We start from the raw sequence: 27822 nt of genomic DNA on the forward strand, positions 1-27822 counted from the left end.
AGGGAGACACAGAATCAGAAGCAGGCTCCAGGCTCTGAGCCATCAGTCCAGAGCCCGACGCGGGGCTCGAACTCACGGACTGCGAGATCGTGACCTGAGCCAAAGTTGAATGCTCAACCGACTGAGCCACCCAGGCGCCCCGAGAACCCCTTTAAAAAGTGTGATAATTATGAGATTTTGATTCATGACCAAATGAGCAGTTATATTTTAAGTAATCTATACACCCAACTTGGGCCTCAAACTTAACAACCCTGAGATTAAGAGTCTCCATGCTCTACTGACTGAGCCAGTCATGTGCCCCAGCAGTTATATTTAATATTGGCCTGATCAAGGATACCCTTAAGAATAAGGGCCCTAATAGTTTATATTTTTGAACGTTTCCAAAAATTTTTAAAAATGTTTATTTATTAAAAAATATCCAGTGTAGGGCTTGAACTCATGACTCAGAGATCAACACTCACATGTTCTTCAGACTGAGCCAGCCAGGTGCCCTGAGAGCTGTTGTAAATTCTTGGAGCATGGCTTTTTGCCTGGCTGTTTGTGGGCATTGAGGGGGTAGGGTGGGGTTGCCCATTGCTTTGGGGAAGGGTATGGGAGATGTAAACCTGAAATTTCAGGCAGCATTGTATGTGGCTATGCATTTTTCTGAGGGGAGAGTCCATACTTTTCATCAAATTGTCTGAGTACTTAATGACCCAGAAGGCTGTAAGTCAATCATACTAGAATAAAATACAGTTTTAATGGAAAACAGAATTTTTTTTATGTTTATTTCTTTTTGAGAGCGAGAGAGACTGAATGTGAACTGGGGAGGGGCAGAGAGAGAGGGAGACAGAATCTGAAGCAGGCTCCAGGCTCTGAGCTGCCAGCACAGAGTCCTACGCGGGACTTGAACCCCTGGGCCATGAGGTCATGACCTGAGCCGAAGTCGGATGCTTAACTGACTGAGCCCCAGGCACCCCTGGAAAACATTATTTAAAAGTGTTATTCTTTGCCTTTAGTGAGGTTGTGAATCTCGCAGCCAGGATCGTAGTAAGCTGGAGAGTATTCTTTAGGAAGGGATGTTTTCAAATACGTATTATGGGAAAGGCCCCAGTGTTAGAGGTAGATAAGAGCAGCTCTTCACCTGGTGATGTCATCTGTGCCTTGAATAAATGGACTCTTTCTGGTTTAAAATTCTTTTATTTTGTGAGATAATTCAACAAGGGGTTTTATTCATCTTAACCCACATCTCCCTTGATTATTCAGTTGCAATTCTCAATTTCTGACATTAGCTTTGCTTTCATGGTAATATGTGGATTAGTGCCACCTATATATTTAGGATTTCTGCTTTCATTTGGGATCTTCAGTGTCGCTCTTCAATTCTTTTTACTTGTTTTCTATCAACTTCCCCTTGTATTTCCCTTAGTAGCTATTACAAGCTTTTGCCATTTTTTTTTTCTTTCTTTCTTTCTTTCTTTCTTTCTTTCTTTCTTTCTTTCTTTCTTTCTTTCTTTCTTTCTCTCTCTCTCTCTCTCTCTCTCTCTCTCTCTCTCTCTCTTTCTTTCTTTCTTTCTTTCTTTCTTTCATCAGTTAATGTATTTTGAGAGAGAGCTTGAGTGAGGGAAGGACAGAAAGGGAGAGAGAGAATCCCAAGCAGGCTTCTCGCTGTCAGTGCAGAGCTGGACACAAGGCTTGATCCCACAAACCATGAGATCATGACCTGAGCTGAAATCCAGAGCTGGACGCCTAACTGACTGAGCCACCCAGGAGACCCCCCCGCCCCCCCCCCCCTTTAAAAAACAAGTTTTTTTTAATGTTTTATTTATATTTGAAAGAGAGACAGCATGCAAGTGGGGAAGGGGCAGGGGAGACAGAATCTGAAGCAGGCTACAGGCTCTGAAGTGTCAGCACAGAGCCCAACACAGGGCTCTAATCCACTGACCGTGAGCTCATGACCTGAGCCGAAGTCGGACGCTTAACCGACTAAGCCACCCAGGTGCTCCCTGACCCCCCCCCCTTTTTTTTTTTAAAGTGTTTTATTTATTTATTTTTGAGAGAGTGAGCACAAGTCAGGGAGGGGCAGACAGAGAGGAAGAAAGAGAATCCCAAGGAAGCTTCTCACTGTCAGCACTGAGCCCAGTGGGCTCGATCTCATGAACCATGAGATCATGACCTGAGCCAAAATCAAGAGCCATGTAGGCCCCCAGCCCTTCTCCCCCCTTTTTAAGTTTATTCTGAGAGAATCCATTTTCTTAACATTTCTCACCCATCCCATTCTCTGCAGATGTTTTTGCCTATTTTACTAAAAAAAGTAAAGACTGATACAACAAACTGTTGACTGTGTCCTAATCATAAAAATTTAGCTGTTGTAGTACCTCTCCTTCATTCTGCTGGCCTTCAGAGAGGGATCCCTCTTGTCCAAGTGAACTAAATAGTCAGCTCTACTGACTAAGCATCCCAGGAGCTCCTGAGATTTTTGTTTAGAATTGCTATAATTTTAAACTATAGATTTTCGTTAAAAAAATTTTTTTTTAATGTTTATTCATTTTTGAGAGACAGAGACAGAGCATGAGCAGGGGAGGGACAGAGAGAAGGAAACAGAATCCGAAGTAGGCTCCAGGCTCCCAGCTATCAGCACAGAGCTCTACATGGGGCTTGAACTCAAGAACCGTGAGATCATGACCTGAGCTGAACTCGGACACTTAACCAACTAAGCCACCCAGGCGCCCCATTTTTTAAATTTATTTTTCCCTAAACTTTGAGATTGCATTAGTTAGTAAAATTGGTCCACTTGTTGCTAGGAAAATGTAAAACCTTAATGGATTATTTCTTGAGAATTTGTGTTTTAGAGAACTTTTATGTTTTGTCTCATGTTTCCTCCTTATCCCTGGATTTTTTTCTTGCCTCATACTGTAATTTGGAATGCCTGCTTACCATGCCTGCTTTCTTGCAGATTTTCTATTTTGTACATACGTTATTTTGTATATACTGTATATGATGACTTCGGTGAGCAGTGACCGTTCCCGAGGTTCTCGGGAAAAAACACAGATTTCAGGAACACAGGCATCACAACTACAGAAACAAGTAGTACAGGTAAGTTTTTGTGAAACTCTTGTTTGCTTTGTTTAGAGTTATGTTAAGTAGGAAGCACATATGTCTTTTGTAGGAAACCTTAGGATTTTGAATCTTGTTTTTATAAAGTAGATTTTACATAATGGGAAAGAGAAGCAGTGATTCATAGACACTGTCAACTACTTGATTCTGAACATTTTTCTGCTACTGTTAGCATCTAGCTATCTCCTTTTTCTTCTTTTTCTTTTCTTTTTTTTCTTGGTAAGATTTTATTTTTAAGTAATCTCTACACCCAACATGGGGCTCGAACTTAAAACCCTAAGATCAGGAGTCGCATACTCTACTGATTGAATTAGCCAGGTGCTCCTCCTTTTCTTTATTATTAATCTAGGTATGTGCTTGGAATATATTTGGAGAATCCAGAATATATGGAGAAGTAATACTCTGAAGTAGAGAAATAAATGAATTATAAGACACTTATAAAAAGCTGCCTTTACTTTCAAGCATTGTTGGCTGGAAAGAGTTCTTTAATATTATATGGCTTTTAGTTAATAAGGCCCATATATATAAAATATTTAATTTCTATTTAATAGAAATAAATAGTTTTACCTTAGATTTATTTATATTAATTAAAATTTTTTGAATGTTTATTTTATTTTTGAGAGAGAGAGAGACACAGACTGCGAGTGGGAGAGGGGCAGAGAGAGAGGGAGACACAGAATCCAAAGCACGCTCAGGCTCTGAGCTGTCAGCAGAGAGCCTGACGCGGGGCTCAAACTCACGAACCATGAGATCATGACCTGAGCCAAAGTCAGACACTTACCCTGACCGAGCCATCCAGACGCCCCTATATTATTATTTAAAAAAAAATTTTTTTAAGTGTTTATTTTTGAGAGTGGGAGAGAGCACGCAAGCAGGGGAGGAGCAGAGAGAGAGGGAGACACAGGATCTGAAGCAGGCTCCAGGCTGTCAGCACAGAGCCAGACATGGGACCCGAACCCATAAATCATGAACTCATGATCTGAGCTGAAGTCAGCACTCAACCCACTGAGCCACCCAGGTGCCCCCAACCTTTAAAAAAAATTTTTTTTTAATGTTTATTTTTGAGAGAGAGCAAGCAAGGGAGGAGCAGAGAGAGGGAGACAAAGGATCTGAGGCAGGCTTCAGGCTCTGAGTTGTCAGCACAGAGCCTGTGCCCTATATTATTATTTTAAATGAAGTGAGACAATTAAAATGCTAACTACAGTACCTGGTACAAAATAGAGCATTTTATACATGTTATTGACTAGTTTTGCAAACCTTTTTCTAGAGACCCATCATAAATTTCAGATTGATACCTGACTATACTTTGATAGCTAATTACAGGTACTTTTTTAATAGTCATTCATACCCAAGTGCCCTATTGATATTAAGAGACACAGAAAGTAGGGGCGCCTGGGTGGTTCAGTCAGTTAAGTGTCTGACTTTGGCTCAGGTTATGATTTCTCTTACGGTTCGTGAGTTTGAACCCCGTGTCGGGCTCTGTGTTGACAGCTCAGAGCCTGGAGCCTGCTTCAGTTTCTGTGTCTCCCTCTCTCCCTGCCCACCCCAACCCCAACCCCCCCTCCAGCTCATACTCTCATTGCCTCTCTCTCAAAAATAAATAAACATTGAGCCCTGGGTGTTGTATGGAAATCAATTTGACAATAAATTTCATATTAAAAAAAAAAACCCTATGTCTTGCAAAGCTGAAAAAATTAATAAACATTAAAAAATATAAAAAAGAGAGACACGGAGTGTAGACTCTACTTGTTGTTTTACATTTTTCAGTATAACTTTAGCCTTGTATTTTGCTTCTGTCAACAGACCTACATCTATACAGTGCTTACTCCTAAATATATTTACCCTGATACTTACTCACAAATAATCAAGAAAGACTACCTATTTTTGGAAAAATTTGGACTTTTTGGAATAGGCCCTCCCTTTATAGGTGAATGCTTAAGAAAATATTTTATCCACAGCCTCTTATCAAAGAAGGAATACAAGTTATAAGTAAGCATAGGTGCAACCCTGCTAATAATAAAAAAAATAGATGAAAACAATATTTTTTTGTTTTTGTTTATTGAATCAGTCAAGATTAAAAGTGTTATCTTTTAGGGATGCCTGGCTGGCTTAGTTGATGGAGCATGTGACTCTTGATCTTGGGGATGTAAGTTTGAGCCCCACATTGGGTATAGAGATTATTTAAAAATAAAATCTTTTGGGACACCTGGGTGGCTCAGTCATTTAAGCATCCGACTTTGACTCAGGTCATGATCTTGTGGTTTGTGAGTTTGAGCCACGCGTCAGGGTTTCTGCTGTCTGTCAGTAAAGAGCCTACTTCAGATCTTGTGTTTCTCTCTCTCTCTCTTTCTCTCTCTCTGTCTCTCTCTCTCTCTCAAAAATAAACAATTAAATTTTTTATGTGTATTTTTAAGGGAGAGAGAGCAAGAGTGTGAGCATGCCAGCAGGGGAGGGGCAGAGAGAGAGAGAGAGAGAGAGAGAGAGAGAATATCCCAAGCAGGTTCCACACTGTCAATGCAGGGCCCGATGCAGGGCTTGAATCTATGAACTGTGAGATCATAACCTGAGCTGAAATCAAGAGTTGGGTGCTTAACTGACAGAGCCATTCAGGTGCTCCAAAAATAAAATCTTAAGGGATGCCTGGATGGCTCAGTTGGTTGAGTGTCTGACTCTTGACTTTTGCTCAGGTCGTGATTTTAGGAACGTGGTATTGAGCCCTGCCTCAGGCTTCTTGCTGAGCATGGAGCCTGCTTGAGATTCTGTTTCCCTCTGCCCTTTTCTTCACTTGTGCTCTTTCTCTCTCTTTCTCTGTCTTAAATTAAAAAGAAGAAAAACTTGATAAAAGTGTAATCTTTTAAAGGAGGGCCACATGAAATGTCAGGATTATAAATTGTTTTCATCTTAGACCCAAGTAACCTTCTTGGGCTGATATCCAGTGAATCAGTCTCCAGACTAGGGGAGGGGACTCTCTTCCTCTCAAGAGTTGTCATTAGTTTCTCCATGGGCCTTTTGGGGATGGCTCATTTTATGCAATGCGATGAAAAAACTGCATACTGAGCTGTAGGAAAGATTCTTAGGCCCTTAAATTCCTAATTTTCTGGGGCGCCTGGGTGGCTCAGTCGGTTAAGCGTCCGACTTCAGCTCAGGTCACTATCTCACGGTCCGTGAGTTCAAGCCCCGCGTCGGGCTCTGGGCTGATGGCTCAGAGCCTGGAGCCTGCTTCTGATTCTGTGTCTCCCTCTCTCTCTGCCCCTCCCCTGTTCATGCTCTGTCTCTCTCTGTCTCAAAAATAAATAAACGTTAAAAAAAAAATTAAAAAAAAAAATTCCTAGTTTTCTTTTATAAAAACTTGTGATGAGGGTTGGGATGGGTGAGAAAAATAAAAAATAAAAATGTGTGTCGAGAATTTCGCAAAGCAGTGTGAATAAAATAGTGTTCATGTTCATTTATTCATTAATCCCATTCTCCCATTCTAGGAAGTATTTCCTAGGGAAGCAACCTAGGGTGGGGGGAAAACTTTATTCTGTAAGATGTTTATTACTCAATTCTTTTTTTTTTTTTTTCCAACGTTTTTTTATTTATTTTTGGGACAGAGAGAGACAGAGCATGAACGGGGGAGGGGCAGAGAGAGAGGGAGACACAGAATCGGAAACAGGCTCCAGGCTCCGAGCCATCAGCCCAGAGCCCGACGCGGGGCTCGAACTCACGGACCGCGAGATCGTGACCTGGCTGAAGTCGGACGCTTAACCGACTGCGCCACCCAGGGGCCCCATTATTACTCAATTCTAAATGTCCAAAGGTAGAGGTGTTCTGAGATAACCTATCAAACTAGAGGGAGATAAGAGAGAAGACCATGAGTGGGCCTGCCACTTTACCAGTTAGATGAATTACTTCAGTCTCTTTGAATCTCACTTTAAAAAACAAACGAACAAAACAAAAAACATGCTTTGAGAGTTAGAGAAAAGTTGCAAGAGTAGTACACCTAATTCCTGAATATCCTGCATCCACATCTCCTAGATGCTAACATTTTTACCATGTTTACTTTATCTTTTTCTCCTTCTTACAAAGGAGAAACTACACATAGCGTTTCCCCTGAACCTTTTCAGAGTAAGTTGAAGATTGTGGTATCTGAATACTTTTATTGTGTATTTTCTTTTTTAATGTATATTTATTTTTGAGAGAGAGCCCATGAGATGGGGAGGGGCAGAGAGAGAGACGGACAGAAGATAGAAGACAGAAGCGGGCTCTGCATGGACAGCAGCGAGCCCAATGTGGAGCTTGAACTCAAATCTTGAGATCATGACTTGAGCCGAAGTTGACTCCTCAACCCAGTGTATTTTTTTTAAAAACCTTAAAACAAAACAAAAAATAATCACAGGACTGCTTAATAAGAATCAAGAAATTGGGGTGCCTGAGTGGCTCAGTTTGTAGAGCATCTGACACTTGATTTTTGGCTCATGTCATGATCCTAGAGTTGTGGGATCAAGCCCCATGTTGGGTTGAAAATATAGGATGTTGGCAGGGTATCTGAAGGAGATGGGAGGCTCCCAAAACAAAGCCAAGTTCTGTCTCCCAACAACAACATTTAGTTACAGGTTAATACAGGCAGTCCCTATCATAAAGGTGACAGGACTTAGCCTCTTGGTTCTATGTGACAGTTACTACATGTTTTTTCCATACGACAGGCCTAATACAAGGCCACCCCAATATCCCTACAATCATATTTTACTTGATAGAGGTGGCCCTCAAGTGTAAATATGATAATGTGGCAGCCAGTGCCAGCCTGAAGGATAGGTTGGTGCATCCATTGCTTCAGGGTACAGCCTTTGGGACCCTTGGGACCTAAATCAGCTGACAAGCCACAACTGGAAGTTGCAGAGATTCCCCAGTCTTCTTCTTTTTAGTTATACTGTATCTATATACTCTGTTCATTACCTGTTGTATAGCATATTTTCTCCCTTTGAGATATCATTTGCCCTCCCCCCCCCCCCCGCCTTTTTTTTTTTTTTTTTTTTTTTTTTTACAGTGAGTATATGCTCGGCAGTCACCATTAATACTTAGTCAGGAGCACCTGGGTGGCTCAGTTGGTTAAGCATCTGACTTCAGCTCAGGTCATGATTTTGCAGTTCATGAGTTTGAATCCCACAACAGGCTCTGTGCTTATATCTCAGAGCCTGGAGCCTGGTTCAGATTCTGTGACTCCCTCTCTCTGCCCCACCTCACCCCCCCCACCCCCCCATCTCTCAAAAATGAATAAACATTAAGAACAATTAAAAAAATACTTATGTCAATGTCTATAGTCATTTTGGTTGTCTAAGGACAATACTGTTGTTGATTCCTGAGGAAAGGCTCATGGGAATAATATTCCCTTGTGATTAGGTGCTGGTAACAATTTATGCCCTTCACACTTGAGTATAAAATGAGTTGGTTTTTGTTTGTTTTTTTTTTTTTAAGTTTATTTATTTTGAGAGGGTGAGTGAGCCAGGGGAGGGCATGGAAAGAGGGAGAATCCCAAGCAGGCTCCTCACTGCCAGTGCCAAGCCCCATGTGGGACTTGAACTCAAACTGTGAGATCATGACCTGAACAGAAATCAAGAGTTATATGCTTAACTGACTGAGCCACCCAGGCACCCCTAAATTTTTACTTAAAATATTTTCCCCTTTCACCTTCTAGTTCTCTTGAAACATTAACTGTTAAACGTTTATTATTATGTTTCTTCTTTGTGTATAGTCTTCATTTTTATTTCTGAGTTAGAAAAACTTAGATGTTGTTTTATGTATTGTTATCATTTTCTTTGTGCTCTGTGCCTTTTAGTTTTGAAACAGAAGATAGCAATTGTGCTTTGTTCTCTAGGTTTTTTTGTGTGTGTGTTTTCATCGGTTTTGCTCCTTATTCTATTTTTCTTTTTCTCTTTTCTCTTCTCTGTATTTATTATTTAGAGAGAGTGAGAGTGGGGTAGGAGCAGAGAGGGAGGGAAAGAGAATCCCAAGCAGGCTTCAAACTCCCAGTACAGAGCCTGACACAAGGCTTGATCCCATGAACTGGGAGATCATGACCTGAGCTGAAATCAAGAGTCAGATGCTCAACCAACTGAGCCACTCAGGCGCCATTCTTCCCCCGCCCCCCGACACGTAGGCTTCCCACCCAGCATGGAGCCCAACGTGGGTCTTGAACTCATGACCCTGAGATCAAGATCTGAGATATAATCAAGAAGAGTCAGATACTTAACTGACTGAGCCACACAGGCATTTCCCCCGTCCCCCTTGCACATAATTTTTATTTAGATAAATATAGCCCTTCTCTTCAGTACTGACCAAGATACCTTTTAAGAATTGACGGCAGAGTTTCTTTTTCTTTTTTGACAGCCAGGCTGGTTCTAAGCCTGTGTCTAGCAGTTGCCATGGCTTCTTGTTCTTCCAGTTTTCTCTAGTACTTGTCACTCCCTTTCCTCAAGGGAAAGAAAATTTAAATGAGTCACATGGCCAGTTGAGATGAATAATAACTTTGTCATTTGGCCAAAGGAATGGGACCTTTATGCCATTTAATTTGATGCTAATTTGGCTTATGGAAACAGATTGTATACATTTTAGAGCTCTAAATTCAGAGTCCTTTTGTTTTTTTGTTTTTTTTTTTTAGTTAATCAGTATTTCTGTTACATAGTGCTGTACTGCTTGAGAGCTTTTTTCTTTTTGCAGCATATTTTGGCATCTAACTTCTATTTTGTGTGCTCAACTCTTTAAAAGGTGTGTGTGTGCTTTTCAGGCAACAGCTGAACAGATGCGTCTCGCTCAAGTGATCTTCGATAAAAATGATTCAGAGTTTGAAGCGAAAGTTAAACAGGTATGTTTTGGCAAATTATACTGTTATTTTGGCAGTAGAGTTTTCATAGTTACTAGTGTTGTCAACGATGAGGTAGACATTTGTGAAAAGGCACATTGACATTGTCTATACCTGTGAATAGAAGGTACATTTAGTATTTGGCAGGTTTTCAGAAAATTTTGTTTAATGTTCAGAAGAACTGAATTGCCTCTTTCAACATGGTTGTGCTTCCAAACATAGGCTGGAAAATATAACATTAAATTTTAGGGTGATGTTTTCACTTAGAACTTTGAGAGGCCATTTTGGTAATAAAATCTTAATCTCAAAATCTTCTTTCCTGTTAAGACTTCTTTTTCTTTCAAGATTCTAGAATCAAGCTGTATCACTTCTCTTGTTCCATCCCTTGGTAGAGGTCTACCAGTAATTGTTTTCTTGGAGTGAATGTCCCATAGTGAACTTGTTACTGAAAGTTAGATGGAAAAAGAAAGAAGTCTCAGTTCTTTTTGCAGCCATGGTAAAGAATTACAGAAGAGCAAACAAAACAAAAAAACTAAAACAAAATTTTAGTAAAATATACTCCAATGGAGGAACAGACCAGTCAAGAGAGACGTTGGCCTTGGAAACTCGGGGTGTGGACTTAACATCAATTTTTTTCTTTTTGGCAAATCCTAAGGTTGCAACATTTGAGTGACAGACCTGGATTATATAATAATTATCCAACTATGCAGGTCCTTTCCCAAGATGTATTTGAAGTCTGCACCTGTAGGAAACCATGACATTATTTGTATTCTAGAGACATAGGTCAAATAAGGACAAACATCTGCTTTCTGCACAAGTGCAACAAGCACAACAGACTTGAATCTTCCTCTGCTGGGATGTTTAACCACAAACCCACTGCTAGATAGGTGGAATCGGGTGGTCCCCTGACTCTTCTCAGTTAGAGTTCTCCATCTGGACATCTAAGGTCACTCATGCCTACCTTCCTGCCTAACAAACTATTTTGCCCTTTACTATGTAAACTCTTTGCTTTTACTTATAGTTGCTGTTGTTAGACTATTGGTAATATTTTTAGAAGGCCATAAAAAATTTATTAAAAATTATAGAACTCTTTTTCTGGAAGGAGATTTATGTACAGTTTGAGACGTACTGCTCCATATTATATTGCATTTTATATGAATAGCATAGTAGATACATAAAAAAAGAGCACTGGTCCAGGAGTTCAGAGTTAGAAGTTTAAATTTCAGTCTGTTACTAATTCAATCACTGGGGGTAATTTTGATACTTAATATTCATCTTAACACAGGCATATTGCAGGTATCGTGTTAATACAGATCACTGATGGGGCGCCTCGGTGTCTTAGTTGGTTACGTATCCAACTATGGCTCAGGTCATGATCTCACAGTTCATGGGTTCGAGTCCCGCATCTGGATCTCTGCTGTCAGCACAGAGCCCACTTCAGATCCTGTGTCCCCATCTCTCTCTCTGCTCTTCCCTTCCCATGTGCATGCTTTCTTTCTCTATTTCTCAGAAATAAGTTAACATTAAAAACAACAAAACAGATCATTGATTAAAACTGACACTAGTAGATATCCAAAGACCAAAGCACTGGAAAGCTGTAAAGTGTGCAGAACTTTAGCTGTGTAAAGCAGAGAGGAAATCAGAGAGAGAGGGTATAGTGCAAAGAGCTGTATTTATGAGATCAAGATACCTAGATTCCAGGTAGGCTTTGCTATCAATTAGTTTTTTGACCCTAGAGAAAGCACTTCAGATGTTGGGGTCATACCATTTTGAACAGGTAGTACACACTAAAACAGTTATATGTATGTAAAACACAACAGATATGTAAATCATACATTTCAGTTGTAATTAAGAAACCTGTCTTGTGCCTAATCTGTGATTATACTTGTGATGAAAATGTTAACTAGCTTAATCTGCCTTGTTACAGAGAATGTATCAGGGGATTTCTTTGATTACTTCAAACATAGTGCCCTGTTGAAGCTGCTTGTGAAAGTACTGTGTCTAGAAGTGAGTTGGTCATAGCTATAGAATTTCATTTGTGAGAACTTTAGGTGTTGCAACTTAGTATGTATGTGGAGTGTTCTAGTGTTCTAATCCAAGGGGTGATAGACCACATAGGGAATGTTTTCTGTGTATAAAATAGTTGGACTGGGTGTTCTGTTAATGTAGCCACATACAGCTGGTCTTTGGGAAATGTATAGTCCACTTACTGTTTGGTTCAGAATTTTGCAAATCCCAGGCCATTGAACTAAGAGAGTAGTCAGCTGACTCTGAATATGCTGAGAATGTTGGTATATATGTATGTGTGCGTTGCTGATTAATAATCTGATACTTGGTCAGTTTGAAGGAGGGTTAATTAGTAGTTTGGCTTTTCTGTATTTATAAAAAGACAATGAATGGCTACAAAAAGCAGGTAAACCTATCCTTGGATTATAAGCTCAGAGTTTCGAAGGAGGGCATCTTCATGTGGATGGACTGTGTAGTTTTTATTTTTATATAGAAGAATCTTTTTTAAATTTATTTTATTTAAAACTTTTTTTTAATGTTTATTTTTGAGAGAGGAGAGACAGAGTGTGAGCAGGGGAGGGGCAGAGAGAGGGAGAAACAGAATCTGAAGTAGGCTCTAGGCTCTGAGCTTTCAGCACAGAGCCTGACTTGGGGCTCGAACTCAATTGTCAGATCATGACGTGAACTGAAGTAGGATGCTTAACTGACTGAGCCACCCAAGCTCCCCAGAATCTTTTTTTTTAATGTTTATTTGTTTATAATAGAGAGAGCTCACGCGCACACAGTGAAGGGGCCGAAAGAGAGGGTGAGAGATTACCAAGCAGGGTCCACCCTGTCAGCACAGAGCCTGACAAGGGTCTTGAACCCATGAACCATGAGATTACGAACTGACCTGAAACCAAGACACTTAACTGACTAAGCCACCCAAGTGCCCCTAGAAGAATCTTAAAATTAATATTAAGTGCCATTTTGGGGTCCCTTTAACTATTTCCTCATAATTTTGATAGCTTATGGAAGTGACGGGGAAAAATCAGGATGAGTGCATAGTGGCTCTACATGACTGTAATGGAGATGTGAACAAAGCTATCAATATATTGCTGGAAGGGAATTCAGACACGGTAAGTATTACTAATTATTATTAATTGTTTTGCAGTGCCAAGATTTGTCTCTAATTCCATATTGCATTTTGAACTTCACCTTTTTGGGGGTGGGGGTGGAGAGGGTTATGGGTTCCATTCCATATTTGTTTTAAGACCAGAAAGAACACTAACCTGAAATGACTGTTTTTGTTATATATGGTTTCTTCATGAAGTTGTAGAATCTGAAGACTCGAAAGAGAACTTGGTCATCTACTCCAGCCTTACACAGTTTCCAAATTCTCTGGGCCTGTGGACATTTTCACCACCTGAAAAACTTCTCTTGGCTTCACTGCTCATGTTTCTTCATCTCAGTCGTCACCTCTTACTACTTCTTATATCTCTAGACTAACAGAAAACCAGGATTTGCTGGTATATCTATTTGCTTATGTGTGAATATTCTACAGACAAATTTTGACAGATAGATAAAATAAGGAAAAAACAAAGTGTGTTTTTTTTTGTTGTGTTTTTTTTTGTTGTGTTTTTTTTTGTTGTTGTTGTTTAGTAAAGTTTGAGGATGTGTAAGCACACTAACGCTCATCCCTTTTATTTTAGGAAGGATATAACTAAAGCCACAGTAGGCAGTTGTTAGCCCTAATCTTTTGATTTCTACATGGAGATTGCACAATATTTCATTTGTATTTGGAATTGAAACCATTTCAGAGCAGATTAAAACAAATAATGATGCACCTTAAAAGGGGTATAAAAATGAATGCAACCAGAAATGCCTTCCTTGTCTGTTCAAGTTTAGTCAGGTTCTCATTTTTAAGGATAGGCTATATAAAAATGAACTGTTTGAAAGTAAAACATGTTATCTTTAATATAAAATAAGCAGAATGAGTTTTTTATAATTATAAAAATCAGATAATTGGGAAAATATTTCACTATTTGAGTATAGCAATATCTGTGAGTAAAATTCCATTCAAGATAACACTAGTCAACATGATGAGCTACCAAATATGTCAGTTTGTTGGGAAAATACATCATGTTAAGTGATGAAATAAAATTTTGAATAGTTTTTGTTTGCTGACACTTAGGCCTATGTTTTCTAGGGAGTGTGTTTACCACATTGCTAATGGTTGCAGTGTAGAATGGCTCTCTGTTAATTTCCTTTTCTCTTTTTTTTTTTTAATGTTTATTTTGAGAGACCACGTGAGTGGGCAAGGGGGAGAGAGAGAGAGAGAGAGAGAGAGAGAGAGAGAGAGAGAGAGAGAGAGAGAATGAGCATGAGAATCCCAACTAGGCTCCCATCTGTCAGCACAGAGCCCAACGGGGGACTCGGTCCTATGAACTGTGAGATAAAGACCTGGGCTGAAATGTAGATTGAGATGCTCAACCATCTGAGCCATGCTGGTGCCCCATCTCTATTATTTTCAAAATGAGCTGAAGGGCTAATCTGTCCTCCTATTTACATATTTAAAAAATTACTCTGAATAAAGGTAATATTTCCAAAATGTTAATTGGAGGGCCTGTTTTCTTTTTTATGGTACAGGTAGGCCAGGAGACTACTTTGTGTTGCCTTTCCGTTAGCTCCAGCAGACTTTATTCCTTTTCTGTGGTAGTTGGGTGAATTTTTAAATCTTAAATGAAATGTCCAGTTCTCTGTTTTAGTTAGTTTTACTTCCTCTGCTCATTTGGCACTGAACCCAAAGGAGTTAGTTCTGGGGTGAATGATAAAGAATATATCTTTGGTTATCTTGAACCTGAAAATCATGAAGTGGGGTCAGATCTGGTTTGATTTCTTCACATATCAGAAAATAGCAAAATTAGGGCCTGAATACAGACACAAAAGGTCTATGCTTGTTGAGAGATGAGAAGGCTGTTGAGAGAAGAGGCAGAGGGAAAGTCCTTTTGAAACCCTGGTTTGTTTAGGATCATGCTGTGGTACATCTTTTCTTTGATAGTAGAACCTACCTACCTGGTTGCTGTCTGCAGCAGCCATGGCTAACCAGCTGTAAGGAATATCTTCCCCTGACTGGGGTAGAATTTATTGGACTGGGGTGCTAGACAGTGTAAACACTGTAGGGTTGATAGGAGCAAGAACATTTAAAATAAACCACTGAAGGCCGCCTGGGTGGCTCAGTCGGTTAAGTTTCTGACTTTAGCTCAGGTCATGATCTCGTGGTTCATGAACCCCCTGCCTCAGGCTCTGTGCTGACAGCTGGAGCCTGGAGCCTGCTTCAGATTCTGTGTCTCCCTCTCTCTCTGCCTCTCTCCTGCTTGTGCTCTCTCTCTTTCTCTCAAAAATGAATAAACATTAAAAATTTTTTTAAATCATGAATGCAAACAAATCTATTTGTCCTATTGGCTAACCTTATTTTGGGCCAGGATCTTCTGAATCCAAATTTTTTCTCTGAAAAAAATGTTAAGTGGAAATGTCCATGCTTTTCTTAAGGAAGAGTGTCTTTCTCACGGAAGAGTAGCTGTTGCAAAAGAAAACATTAAACATGATCATAAGTACTAAACCTTTCGTTTCATTATAATGCTATTTTGAGTGACAGAATATTTTTGAAATAATCAGTCTTTTGCATTAATGTATTTTTCTTTTCCACGTAATTTGTTTGTTGTGTAGTTCCTGGCAAATAGGAGGTGGGAGAGTGAATTTTAATTAGCTGGCCTGGGAAGTTGCTTTTCTGATTTGTAAATGTGTCTGGGAGGGCCATCCCTCTTAGAGTTTCTTCAGACCTATTCTACAAGTAGTGGCAAAATACAGATAACAAAGGTTGTCAGAAGTTCTGTTGAAATCTTTTATAATCATTTGGTTCGTGTTGAAAGCTTGTGTGCATGCTTATGGACTGTTGTGTCAAATGAGAGATATTCTTTTTAGCATTTACGGTGGTATTAGGTCAGTTGCCCCTTAAGTTTGCTTTCCTTACTTTGCCTCACAAATAAGTTCTTGTCAGTCTCTGTAGAGTTCACAAGCCAAGACTTGCTTATGGGTATCCTTTGCTGAATGAAATGGGCTCAGATGTTTTTCTCAAATGTTTTATATACAAAGTATGCCCCTTTATAATGATTGAATACCTTTAGGTCTGGCCATGTAAAGACATTATAAATTGTATACATATGCAACTTGTGCTGACTCTACTGTGTATAATTTTCTAGGACCTCTGTAATTTACTTTTTCTCTTGTTAACCTAAGAGGACAGGATTCTACTATATATATATATATATATATATATATATATATATATATATATGTATCTTGTTTATTCATATTAGCAAACATAATAAATTGAGTTTGTACAATGCAGAATTATTTTCTGGAATAAATAAGCTTTATTGTTTATTTAAAAAAGCAATGCAGAATAAGAAATTAAATCAGATTAATGCCCTCATTTAAATAACTGTTCCTAACTTTCTTCAGTATATGCATGGCCTTCCATTTGAACAAAAAATGTAATCCTATTTTATACAGTTTGTTGGATAGCTGGCTACACTTCTGTCATGGATCTCTTTCTGTGTACACCTGGATAACTCTTTAAGTGGCTACATTAAGTGGCTACTCTTTAAGTGGCTTCCCTTTATAGATGTTCTAGGGTAGATAGTCTCTTAAGCTAGATATTTGTGCCCCCCCCCCCTGCCATTTTGTACTGTTGCATATAAATGTTTGTACAATTACAAAATAATTTCCCGTGAATAAAGGCCTGGAACTAAATTTGCTGGGTCAAAAGCTGTGAACTAATTAAAGTTTGAGTATTATTCCCAGATAGACTTGCAGGAAGATTAAAATAGCTGCATACTCATCAGAAGCGAATATACCTGATTATTATGCTGAAATTGTTGTTGATTTTTAAAAATATTTATCAAAGCTTAAATGTAGAAAATTACTTGTTTTAATATGTATTTTTTCCATATCCAGTGATTTTATATTTAAGTATACATAGGTTCAGCAGAGGTTTCTAGATGTTAGAAAAATTCCTTCTAAAAAAAAGGTTTTAATTCTGGCCTCCACCATTTTGGAAATAATTCACCTCTATGTTTCTTTAATTTTAGTTGATTAATTTCTGGTGCTTTTGTTTATTTGATATACATTGTTAGTAATTTCCTTTTATTGCTAAGTTTTTTTTAAAGCTTAATAAAGTTATGCTCTTATTTTGGGATTGAATAACTTCATATCTCTTGAGAATGAGTTAAATAATGACAAAGTAAATAGAAACAAATGGGCCAGTTTTGGGAATTCTCAGTAAAATACCTTTATTGATATCCTAATACTCACTTTCACAAGAACATAGCGTTCTCTTCTCAGTAATTTACATATATATGATTGATTTGATTTCTGTACTATTATTTTTTTTATTATTAAAAAAATTTTTTTAACGTTTATTTTTTTAAAATTTTTTTTTTTTTTTAACATTTATTTATTTTTGAGACAGAGACAGAGCATGAACGGGGGAGGGTCAGAGAGAGGGAGACACAGAATCTGAAACAGGCTCCAGGCTCTGAGCTGTCAGCACAGAGCCCGATGCGGGGCTCGAACCCACGGACCGTGAGATCATAACCTGAGCCGAAGTCGGCCGCTTAACCGACTGAGCCACCCAGGCGCCCCTAACGTTTATTTATTTTTGAGGCAGAGAGAGAGCATGAACGGGGGAGGGTCAGAGAGAGAGGGAGACACAGAATCGGAAACAGGCTCCGGGCTCTGAGCTGTCAGCACAGAGCCCCACGCAGGGCTCGAACTCACAGACTGTGAGATCATGACCCGAGCTGAAGTCGGACGCTCAACCGACTAAGCCACCCAGGCACCCCTGATTTCTGTACTATTAGAGGAGAGGCAGAGAAGGGAGGTTATATAAATAATTTGACTTCTCATTAGAACAGGTCTTTGAAGTTGAATTGGGTAGTTTACTTTTTTTTAATGTTTAATTATTTCTGAGAGAGTGCACATGCGCACACAGTTGCAAGTTGGGGGGGGGGGGCAGAGAGACAGACTGGCTCTGAAGCAGGCTCGGGCTCCACACTATGTTTGGGTACTTTGTTTAAAAAAAAAAAAAAAATTATTATTTTTTTTGCCTACCATTAAATTTTTTTAGATGGTCATTTTGGTTAACTGAAAAGAGCAAGTTGTTTTTCTGAGATTTTATCGAGTATTTAAAAGTAATTTGTGTTCTTTGAGCAAATCCATTTATTAATAGGTTTAAGGCTTACTGATAAAGGTGAGGATGGCATTGTGTGGGAAATTGGGGAAACATCAGTTACTTTAGTCTTAAATCACAGGTAAAAGCCTTAAAGCACAGGAAAAGGCTCTGTGGGGGGACAACACACAGTATGTTAATTCAGCTAGTTGCTGTCATATATAGCATAAATATGTATATGTATATGTATGTGTATATATATAAATATATATGTGTGTGTGTGTATATATATATATATATATATGCTATATATAGCAATAGGAGCCTAGCAAGAGGTTTGTTGTCTCCATCATCAGAGGATAAGAATTAAAATGTTAGGCAAGTGAGTTGGAAGGCATGGGTAATTAGGTGTGAAAAATACATGTGCATACCCTTAATGAGTGTATACACTTCGAACGACAACTCTGACCATTCTTATCTTTGGTAGACTTCATGGGAGACTGTAGGGGGGAAGAAGAAGAATTTTGGAAAAGAAAGTTCAGAGAACAAAGAGAATAGAGAGAAGAGAAATGAGAGAGAAATAAATCGTGGACGTGGAAATAACAACCGGAAAGGAAGAGGTGGCAATCGTGGGAGAGAGTGTAAGTACATTTCTTCTCAGTTTTTCATTATGAAAATTTTTATGCACACCGTAAAGCTGAAAGTGATCCAGTGAATGCCCATAAATCTAGTTCCTCAATGCAGTGCTTATTATTATAGTTAACACTTAATGAGCTACAACTAAGTAGTTCATTAGAATTTTAACTGATGCAGTTCCATGTTAGCCCTTAACCTGAGCTGTAGGTAATTGTGTTGTCTCTTAAGACTGCTTTCTGTTATGTATCAATTGAACCCTTTAATTTTTTTTTTTTTTTTAATGTTTATTTATTTTAAGAGAGAGAGAGAAAATCCCAAGCTGGCTCCGGGCTGTCAGTGCAGAGCCTGACTTGGGGCTCAAACTCAGAAAATGTGAGATCATGACCTGAGCTGAAATCAAGAGTCGGGCACTTAACCGACTGAACCACCCAGGCGCCCCAGGTGTACCTTCTAATTTTAAACTAGGTTTTTCATTCCCTGATAGAAGATGCTGTTTATTCTTCCCACTTAACACATACTCATATAAGCAAGGGTTTGATAAAAAGTTTGTCAAATAGGAAAGATTTTCACTGTTCTTTCATTTGATCCAGAGTTTGTAATTATTTACCCATAACAACACTACCTGCTGTGCAGCCATACCAAAATAGCTGAATTTTGAGTGAATAAAAGGTAAATATTTAATATTATCATCTTAGAGATGTTTGGTAGTTTATTTACTCCACAGATGTTTACCTACAATGTGGCAGGTACTCTAATAGGCATAGGGCAATGAATAAAACAAATTTTTGCTCTCCTAAAATTTGTAATGTAGGTGGAGTGAGAAGTAACATGTTTTGCAGGAATATTGCATTTTAATGATGTTATATGTGGAAATTATGGGGAAGAACAAAGGCATCAAGATCGGGATTTGAGGGAGGTATTTGGCAAATTTATTTATTTTATTTTTTTTAAGTTTATCTATTTAGAGAGAAAGAGAAAATGAGCAGGGGAGGGACAGAGAGAATTCCAAGTGGGATCTGTGGTGAAGCACAAATGTGAGACTCTCGAACCCATGAACTGTGAGATCATGACCTGAGCCAGACCACCTAGGTGCCTCAGGGAGTCGTTTGGCAAATTTAAATGGAGTAGCCAAAAAAGGCACTCGGGACAACACCAATGACTCATGGGAAAAGAGATGAGAGAAAGCTGTGCCAGTACTGCTCATGAAATTTCTGTATTCTATACAGTCATTAATGCCAATAAAGGGATGAGGAGAAGATAAGACCGTGTTGACATATTCTGGATAGCATCCTAAGAAAACCGGTCTCCAACGTAATTTTTCTAGCAACTCAGTATTTCTTTGGTATTGCTGTTTCACTATTCTGTGACTTTCTAGGCTTTGAACATAAACAGTGGGCCAATGTTGGTGTGTTATGTAGCTGTATAAGCAGTTTTTTGAAGCAAACTTGCTTTAGGGGAGGGCCAAGTTCAACTAGAACAAAGAAAAAGTGGTACATCATTTTAAATTTCCCAACAGAATTTTCAGTTATGAATTTAACAAGATCTGTTGTCATCAGTCTTTAAAAATTTTTTTTAAATGTTTAATTTGAGAGAGAGCACGAATTGGGGAAGGGGTAGAGAGAGAGGGAGAGCGAGAATCCCAAGCACACAGAGTCTGACGTGAGGATCTTATGAACCTTGAGATCATGACCTGAGCCGAAAGCAAGAATCAGGCGCTTAACTGAGCCACCCAGGTGCCCCACTGTCTTCAGGTTTTTTGTGTGTTTTTTTTTTTTAATTTTTTTCTCAACATTTTTTATTTATTTTTGGGACAGAGAGAGACAGAGCATGAACGGGGGAGGGGCAGAGAGAGAGGGAGACACAGAATCGGAAACAGGCTCCAGGCTCCGAGCCATCAGCCCAGAGCCTGACGCGGGGCTCGAACTCACAGACCGCGAGATCGTGACCTGGCTGAAGTCAGACGCTTAACCGACTGCGCCACCCAGGCGCCCCTGTCTTCAGTTTTTGATCCACTTTTATTTGGTTTTGTTTTTTCCTGTTTTCTGATCCATTTGGTGAAACTCTTTTGTCCTTGCCTTTGATAATTCTTACGTACGATTATATACAAGAGGTGCTCTTTTCTTCCATAGTTAGAGGCGAAGAGAATGGAATTGATTGCAGTCAAGGGGACAAGCATTCAGACCGTGGCAAGCGAACCCGTGGCAGAGGTAAGACAGAATAACAGGGAAGGAGATGGTTGTGTTCGGAAGAAGGATCAAGCTATTGGTATACTTCTCCACTAAGGCATGGCAGTGTACTCTGAAAGAATGGTTGATCTTGTGTAGTTTTTGATTTGTTTACTGATAGCTATGAATGAATTGTTTGAATTCATGTAATTTTGAGGAAATTTTGTGGTTGTTTTCAAATAAGCCAAGAAAGCCCTTTAAATGAATAATATAAAACTTGAAGCTCTGATCAAAAAGTTACTAAATTCTTCTATGTTGGACTTTAACAGATGTGTTTTACTCATATGATAGTGGTTTTATTTAATTTTTTTTTTCAGTTTATTTATATTGAGAGAGTGAGTGAGCTCAGGAGAGAGAGAAGGGGAGGGGCAGAGAAAGGATCCCAAGCAGGCTCCCTGCTGCCAGTGGAGAGCCTGACAGGCTCTGTCTTGACGTGGGGCCCAGTCTCATGAACTGTGAGATCATAACCTGAGCTGAAATCAAGAGTCAGGTTCTTAACCAACTGAGTCACTCAGGCACCCTATGTTAGTGATCATTTCTCAACATTCATTAATCTGGCATGTCATTAAGCCACTTTAATAACGTAATTTCATATTCTTTAGAGATGTGACTGAATTTTCCCAGGGTTCTAAAATCAAGATACACAGTGTAATATGCCGATGTTACTTTGGTTCAGTGGATGACCTCCCAGAATTGACATTTTGCTTGATCCAGTTTTTTAATTGTGGTTTTTTTTTTAATGCTTATTTTTGAGAGAGAAAGCATGAGTGGGGGAGGAGCAGAGAGGGAAACACAGAATCCAAAGCAGGCTCCAAGGCTCTGAACTGTCATTGCAGAGCCTGACACGAGGCTCTAACTCAAGGACTGTGAGACCTGAGCTGAAATCGACTGAGCCACCCAGGTGCCCCTATTCTTTTTCTTTTCTTTTTTTTATGTTTGTTTTTGAGAGAGAGAGAGAGAGAGAGAGAGAGAGAGCGCGCGCGCGCGCGAGAGTGAGTGTGGGGGAGGGGCAGAGAGAGAGGGAGACAGAATCTTAAGCAAGATCTGGGTTCTGAGCTGTCATCACAGAGCCCCATGTGGGGCTCGAACCCATGAACCATGAGATCATGGCTTGAGCCAAAGTCAAATGCTTAACCAACTAAGCCACCCAGGTACCCCTTGTTTTTCTTTAAGCTTTTATTTTTACATAATCTCTACACCCAACATGGATCTCAAACTCTCAACTCCTAGTCAAGAGTTACAGGTCTGCCACCTGGCCAGATGCCACTGTTTGGTACATTGTTACATGCAGTTGTGACTGTTCTCCATATAAACACTGCGTATTGACAGAATTTTTGATCATTAGTGTTATTAAGCACAAAAATAATGTAGACACTATATATCCTACCACCAACTACCTTGGCTGTTCATTAAACTGTCACTCACTAAAATACTATATAGGCCAAAGGTAAATGATATCCAGAGATCAGAGAAGGGCAAAATTGTGTACTGATTTGCCAGGCACAGTCAAAATAAGATTGGAATTATCTAACAGATTGTAATTATAATTCCCTTTTCTAGCCTTTTAAAATTAGGATCAATCTCGGAAGTGCCTGGCTGGCTCAGTTGGTGGAGTGCGTGACTCTTGATCCCAAGATTGTCAGTTTGAGCCCCATGTTGGGTATAGAGATTACTTAAAAATAAAATCTGAATAAAATAAAACAAAATTATGATCAATTTCAAACTTAGACAAAAGTGGAGAGAGTAGTTAAATGAACCATATGTATACTCCCTCTTAGTCAACAATAACTAAAGATTTTTGTCCATATTGGCTTTATATGTCTCTTTCCTACCTTGTCTGCAGAAATTTTTAAGTCATGGTAAACTTTTGGTATCATCTAATAATCTGATTTTTTAAAAAATTTTATGATTATTTAAAAAATTTTGGGGCACCTGGGTGGCTCAGGTGGTTAAGCATCCAACTTTGGCTGAGGTCATGATCTCACAGTTTGTGAGTTCGAGCCCCACGTTGGACTCTGTGCTGACAGCTTGCTCAGAGCCTGGAGCCTGCTCCGGATTCTGTCTGCCTTTCTCTCTGCCCCTGCCCTGCTCACACTCTGTCTCTGTCTCTCTCAAAAATAAATAAACATTAAAACAATTTTTTTAAAATGTCTTTTCACAGTTGATTTCTTTGAGGCAGGATTGAAACAAGGTTTATACATTGCATGTTCTTTCTAATCTAGAATATTTTTCTTCCTAACATCTCTGTACCACCTCTTTTTTCTCTTTACCATTTATTTGCTCAGAACTGTGTCATTTGTCCTTTTAGGATGTCATGTTTCACATCATGCAGAAAGAATGCTAAGCAAGCACTGGGCTGTCAGCGCAGAGCCCAATGTAGGGCTTGATTTCACAAATCACGAGGTCATGACCTGAGGTGAAACTGAGAGTTGGACTCTTAACCGACTGAGCCACCCAGGTGCTCCTATTAAAAGGAGCATTAATAAACATTAAAATTTATTTTTGAGAGAGGGCATGAACATAAATGCACAAGAAAATCACTGGGGGAGAGTCAGAGAGAGTAAGAGAGGGAATATTCCAAGCTAGCTCTGTGCTGACAGCTCAAGAGCCCCATGCAGGGCTTGATTCCATGAACTGTGAGATCATGACCTGAGCTGAAATCAAGAGTCGGTTGCCCAATCGACTGAGCTACCCAGGCAACCCTATTTAATTATTTTTATTAGAGAGAGAGAGAGCGCGAGAGAGCGCTCACGTGCGAACTGGGTAGAGGGGCAGAGGGAAAGAGAGAATCTTAAGCAGTCTCCATGTTCATTGCGGAGCCTGACTTGGTGCTTGGTCCTATGATCCTGGGATCATGACCTGAGCCAAAATCAAGAGTGAGCTACCTAAGCTCTCTGAAAGATTTTATTTTGTAAGTAATCTCTCTATGCATTTGGGAATTCAAAATGGAGTTTGAATTCACAGCCCAGAGATCAAGAACCACACGCTCTATGGACTGAGCCAGCTAGGCGCCCCAGTACCTAATCCTTTTTAAGAAAGGATGTAAAGGGGCACCTGGGTGGCTCAGTTGGTTGAGCGTCCGACTTCAGCTCCGGTCATGATCTCACAGTCTGTGAATTCAAGCCCCGCGTCAGGCCCTGTGCTGACAGCTCGGAGCCTGGAGCCTGCTTCAGATTCTGTGTCTCCCTCTCTCTCTGCCCCGCCCCTGCTCATGCTCTGTCTCTCTCACTTTCAAAAATGAATAAATGTTAAAAAAAAAATCTTTAAAAAAAAAAAAGGATGTAAAGTGGGGGTGAGGGATTCAGATTGACCTTCTGTAAATCAAATTGGACTTAATTTTTTCTTATTATTTACTTTTGAGAGGGAGAGAGAGCATAGGCAGGAGAGTGGCAGAGAGAGAGGGAGACACATAATCCAAAGCAGTCTCCACAGGCCCTGAGCTGTCAGTAGAAACCTAGGAGCTGTGAAATCATGACCTGTGCTGAAGTCGGATGCTTAACTGACTGAGCCACCCACGTGCCCCTATAAATCAGATTAGACTTAAAAGAAATCAGCCTACCATATACCCCACGTGTAAACGTGAGTTAAAATTTGTATATCCTAACACCTATATTTAAACATATTTAAGCAAGTTCTTGGAATGGTAGTGGTCTGTGTCTGGAGATTTCTTTCAATTGCTTTGACTCCCACATCCAGCACAGGGCAAGAGGGGGAAAACACATAGTACCCTATATACACAAAAACACAATTATTTTGCTTAGTAAATATTAGTACAGTTTGATAGTTAATTGTGGTGCAATTGTCACTTCAATAATTAAGGGATAAATGTCTTTTGTTTTATGTAACCCAGAAATTCACTTGTAAGTCATTTAATATCTTAATTTACTTTCTTATGGTCTGTTTAATTAGTCTTTTAAAACCATTCATTCTTCTGTCGTTTTGCAGTTATTTTTGGTTTGTTGTGTAGTATGCAGATTTTAGAGTGTGTACTTAGGGGCACTTTCGTGGCTAAATCTGTTGTGTCCAGCTTGTGATTTCTGCTCAGGTCATGATCTCGTGGCTTTAGCCCCACATTGGGCTCTACCCTGCTTGGGATTCTGTCTCTCTTCTTTCTCTGCCCCTTCCCCTGCTCATACTCACTATCTTTCTCAAAATAAATAAATAAACTTTACAAAATACAGTGTATACTTAAAAACAAGTATAAGCTGTATAGCGTGTACTTAAAAACAGTTCTTTACAGTCTCCATTGCCTTTTTTTCTTTTTTTTTTTTTTTTAATGTTTATTTTTGAGAGAGAGAGCACAAGCAGGGGAGGGGCAGAGAGAGAGGGAGACACATAATCCAAAGGAGGTTCCAGGCTCTGAGCTGTCAGCACAGAGCCCAATGTGGGGCTTGAACTCACGAACTGCAAGATCATGACCTGAGCCGAAGTCAGAAACTTAACTGGCTGAGTCACCCAGGCACCCCGTCTTCTTTTTTTTTTTTTTTATGTTTATTTTTGAGAGAGTGTGTGTGCAAGCAGGGGAGGGGCAGAGAGAGAGGGGGACCAGAAGATCTGAAGCAGGCTCTACGATGGCGGCAGAGACCCGATGTGTAGGCTTGAATTCATAAACCACAAGATCATGACCTGAGCCGATGTTGGATGCTCAACTGACTGAGCCACCCAGCGCCCCTGCATTTGTTTTTTGATTTCGACAGTACTTGTGAGCTCCTCTTGCTGACTTCACATTGACTCCTGCTCAGCATACTAATCTACATGTATGACTAAATTTGCTAAAATTTCAAAGTGCTAATAAAACTTGTCTTATTTATTGCTTTATCTGTATAGTATTGGCTTAAAAAATATTATGAAACAGCATGGGTTCAATACGGTAACCTATAATTTCTGATGTTAAGAATTTGACCCAAATGTCTATCAATGGATGAATGGATAAAGAATATGTGATATATATATACAATGGAGTATTACTCAGCAATCAAAAAGAATGAAATCTTGCCATTTGCAACTATGTGGATGGAATTGTAGGGTATTATGCCAAGTGAAATTAGAGAAAGACAAATATCGTATGACTTCACTTATACGAGGAGTTTAAGACACAGAACAGATGAACACGAAGGGAAGCAAACATAATATAAAACAGGGAGGGGTCAAAACATAAGAGACTCTTAAATCTGGAGGGGTTGTGGGAGGTGGGGATGGACTAAATGGGTAAGGGGCATTAAGGAATCTACTACTGAAATCATTGTTGCACTATATGCTAATTTGGATGTAAATTAAAAAAATAAAATCAAAAACGTATCTGGTATCTGTGTTAAATGAAAAATCATACGTATAATATGGGAGTATATTTTATAGCATGAAAAGTATGAGCTCTCTAGCAAATGAAGTAAAAATAAATTCCCTTTATATGCCTAGTGTTTCTGTACCATTTGCTGAATGTTTGCTCAGAGTAGCAAGAATGATTGTGACACTTGTAAGATGTATTTTACTATAATTTGTTTAAAAGTTTGTAGAGAAGTATCTTGTGAGTTGTGTGTTTTTGTGAGGAAACAACAGCTTCTTTAGAGGAGGGAAATAGCAGTTGTGCCTGGCACTGTCCTAAGTATCCTGGTCTTTGGTTTTTGGTGTCAAAATGTTTGGAACTATATAAATGTTGACCATTCAAAGGTAACTTGGCCATCAAATAATAATTGTGTTTTGTGTACAAAATGTGGAATTTAGCTGATATATATTAAATATCTACTGCATGACTGGAAGTTTTCCCTCAATGATACTGACTTAATCCTGAGTTCAGATTGAAGATCATGTTAAATATCTGAGATTTGGAGTATTCTGGGTAAAGGTCTTTGTCATGTGACATATAGTAATTAGTAGAAACTAATTCTGTGTTCCAGGAGCCAATGCTGCTTATTAGTATTGTATATCTTTAGGAATAAGTTTTCATTATTTACTTATTTAATTTTAGAGAGTGAGAGAGAGCCAGAGAGGGGCAGAGGGAGAGAGTGAGCCAATGTTATGCAGGCTCCCTGCAGAGTATGCCTCTTGGTCCCGTAAGTTAGGATCATGACTTGAGCTGAAATCAAGAGTTAGATATTCAACTGAGCCACCCAGGCACCCCTTAGTTCCTGTATTTTAAAACAAATTAATACATGAATATGCTCTATATAATATACTTGGAAAGTAATTATTGACTACCTATTGTGTGCTAACATAGTATTTAAAAATTTTTTGCATTGTTTTATATGGCTTCTTGGGTTCTGGTACAAAAAGTATTTGACAAAATGTGGTGTTCTTAAATGTATTAATGAATCGCTGGGTTGTTTCCTATAAATGAATAGTGATGTTATATTATCTTTTAAAATAAGAGTTTAGGGTTTTTGGGGGGAATATTTTAATATTTTTAAGTAATCTCTACACTCAATGTGGGACTCAAATTCATAACCCCAAGATGAAGAGTCGTATGTTCCACTGACTGAGCCAGCCAGGCACCCCGGTAGTTTAGTTTATGAGAAAGTTCCATGTGTATGTAATTGGACTTACATATCAGTCTTAAATGCAACAACTAATATTTAAATACCTGTTGTATTGCTGCAGATAAAGCTGTGAATAAGACATGATTGCTCATACTCTAGGTGGGAAAGGAGAAGAGACTGTCAAGTAAAATCACTTTTTGACTTAAGAAATTGATTGTTGATGTGGTCAACTGTCAGTAAGGGGCTTCTTCCTCCTTCTCTCCCTTCCTTTTTTTTCCTTTTTTTTCCAAGTAATAAAGCTAGATGTCCAGTGTGGGGCTTGAACTCACAAACCCTAGA

The 27822-nt window shown here is 39.2% G+C and overlaps 1 protein-coding gene across 7 annotated transcripts in view; it reads left to right on the forward strand.

Annotated features, from left to right (window-relative positions):
• UBAP2 (ubiquitin associated protein 2) overlaps nucleotides 1-27822 on the forward strand; it is a 112030-nt gene that overhangs the window by 27456 nt on the left and 56752 nt on the right. For 5 of the 7 annotated variants that reach the window (XM_058695095.1, XM_058695099.1, XM_058695096.1 and 2 more), the window contains exons 2-6: nucleotides 2933-3072; nucleotides 9857-9934; nucleotides 12946-13056; nucleotides 18637-18790; nucleotides 20915-20992. In XM_058695095.1, the coding sequence (XP_058551078.1) occupies nucleotides 2974-3072; nucleotides 9857-9934; nucleotides 12946-13056; nucleotides 18637-18790; nucleotides 20915-20992 (520 nt within the window). In that variant the 5' untranslated portion in view covers nucleotides 2933-2973. Of the gene's footprint in view, nucleotides 1-2932; nucleotides 3073-9856; nucleotides 9935-12945; nucleotides 13057-18636; nucleotides 18791-20914; nucleotides 20993-27822 lie in introns of those variants that run through there. The other 2 variants (XM_058695100.1, XM_058695101.1) reach the window with 2 other exon arrangements.

Source organism: Neofelis nebulosa, chromosome 12 (genome assembly GCF_028018385.1).
Source record: "Neofelis nebulosa isolate mNeoNeb1 chromosome 12, mNeoNeb1.pri, whole genome shotgun sequence".
NCBI classification, from domain to species: domain Eukaryota; kingdom Metazoa; phylum Chordata; class Mammalia; order Carnivora; family Felidae; genus Neofelis; species Neofelis nebulosa.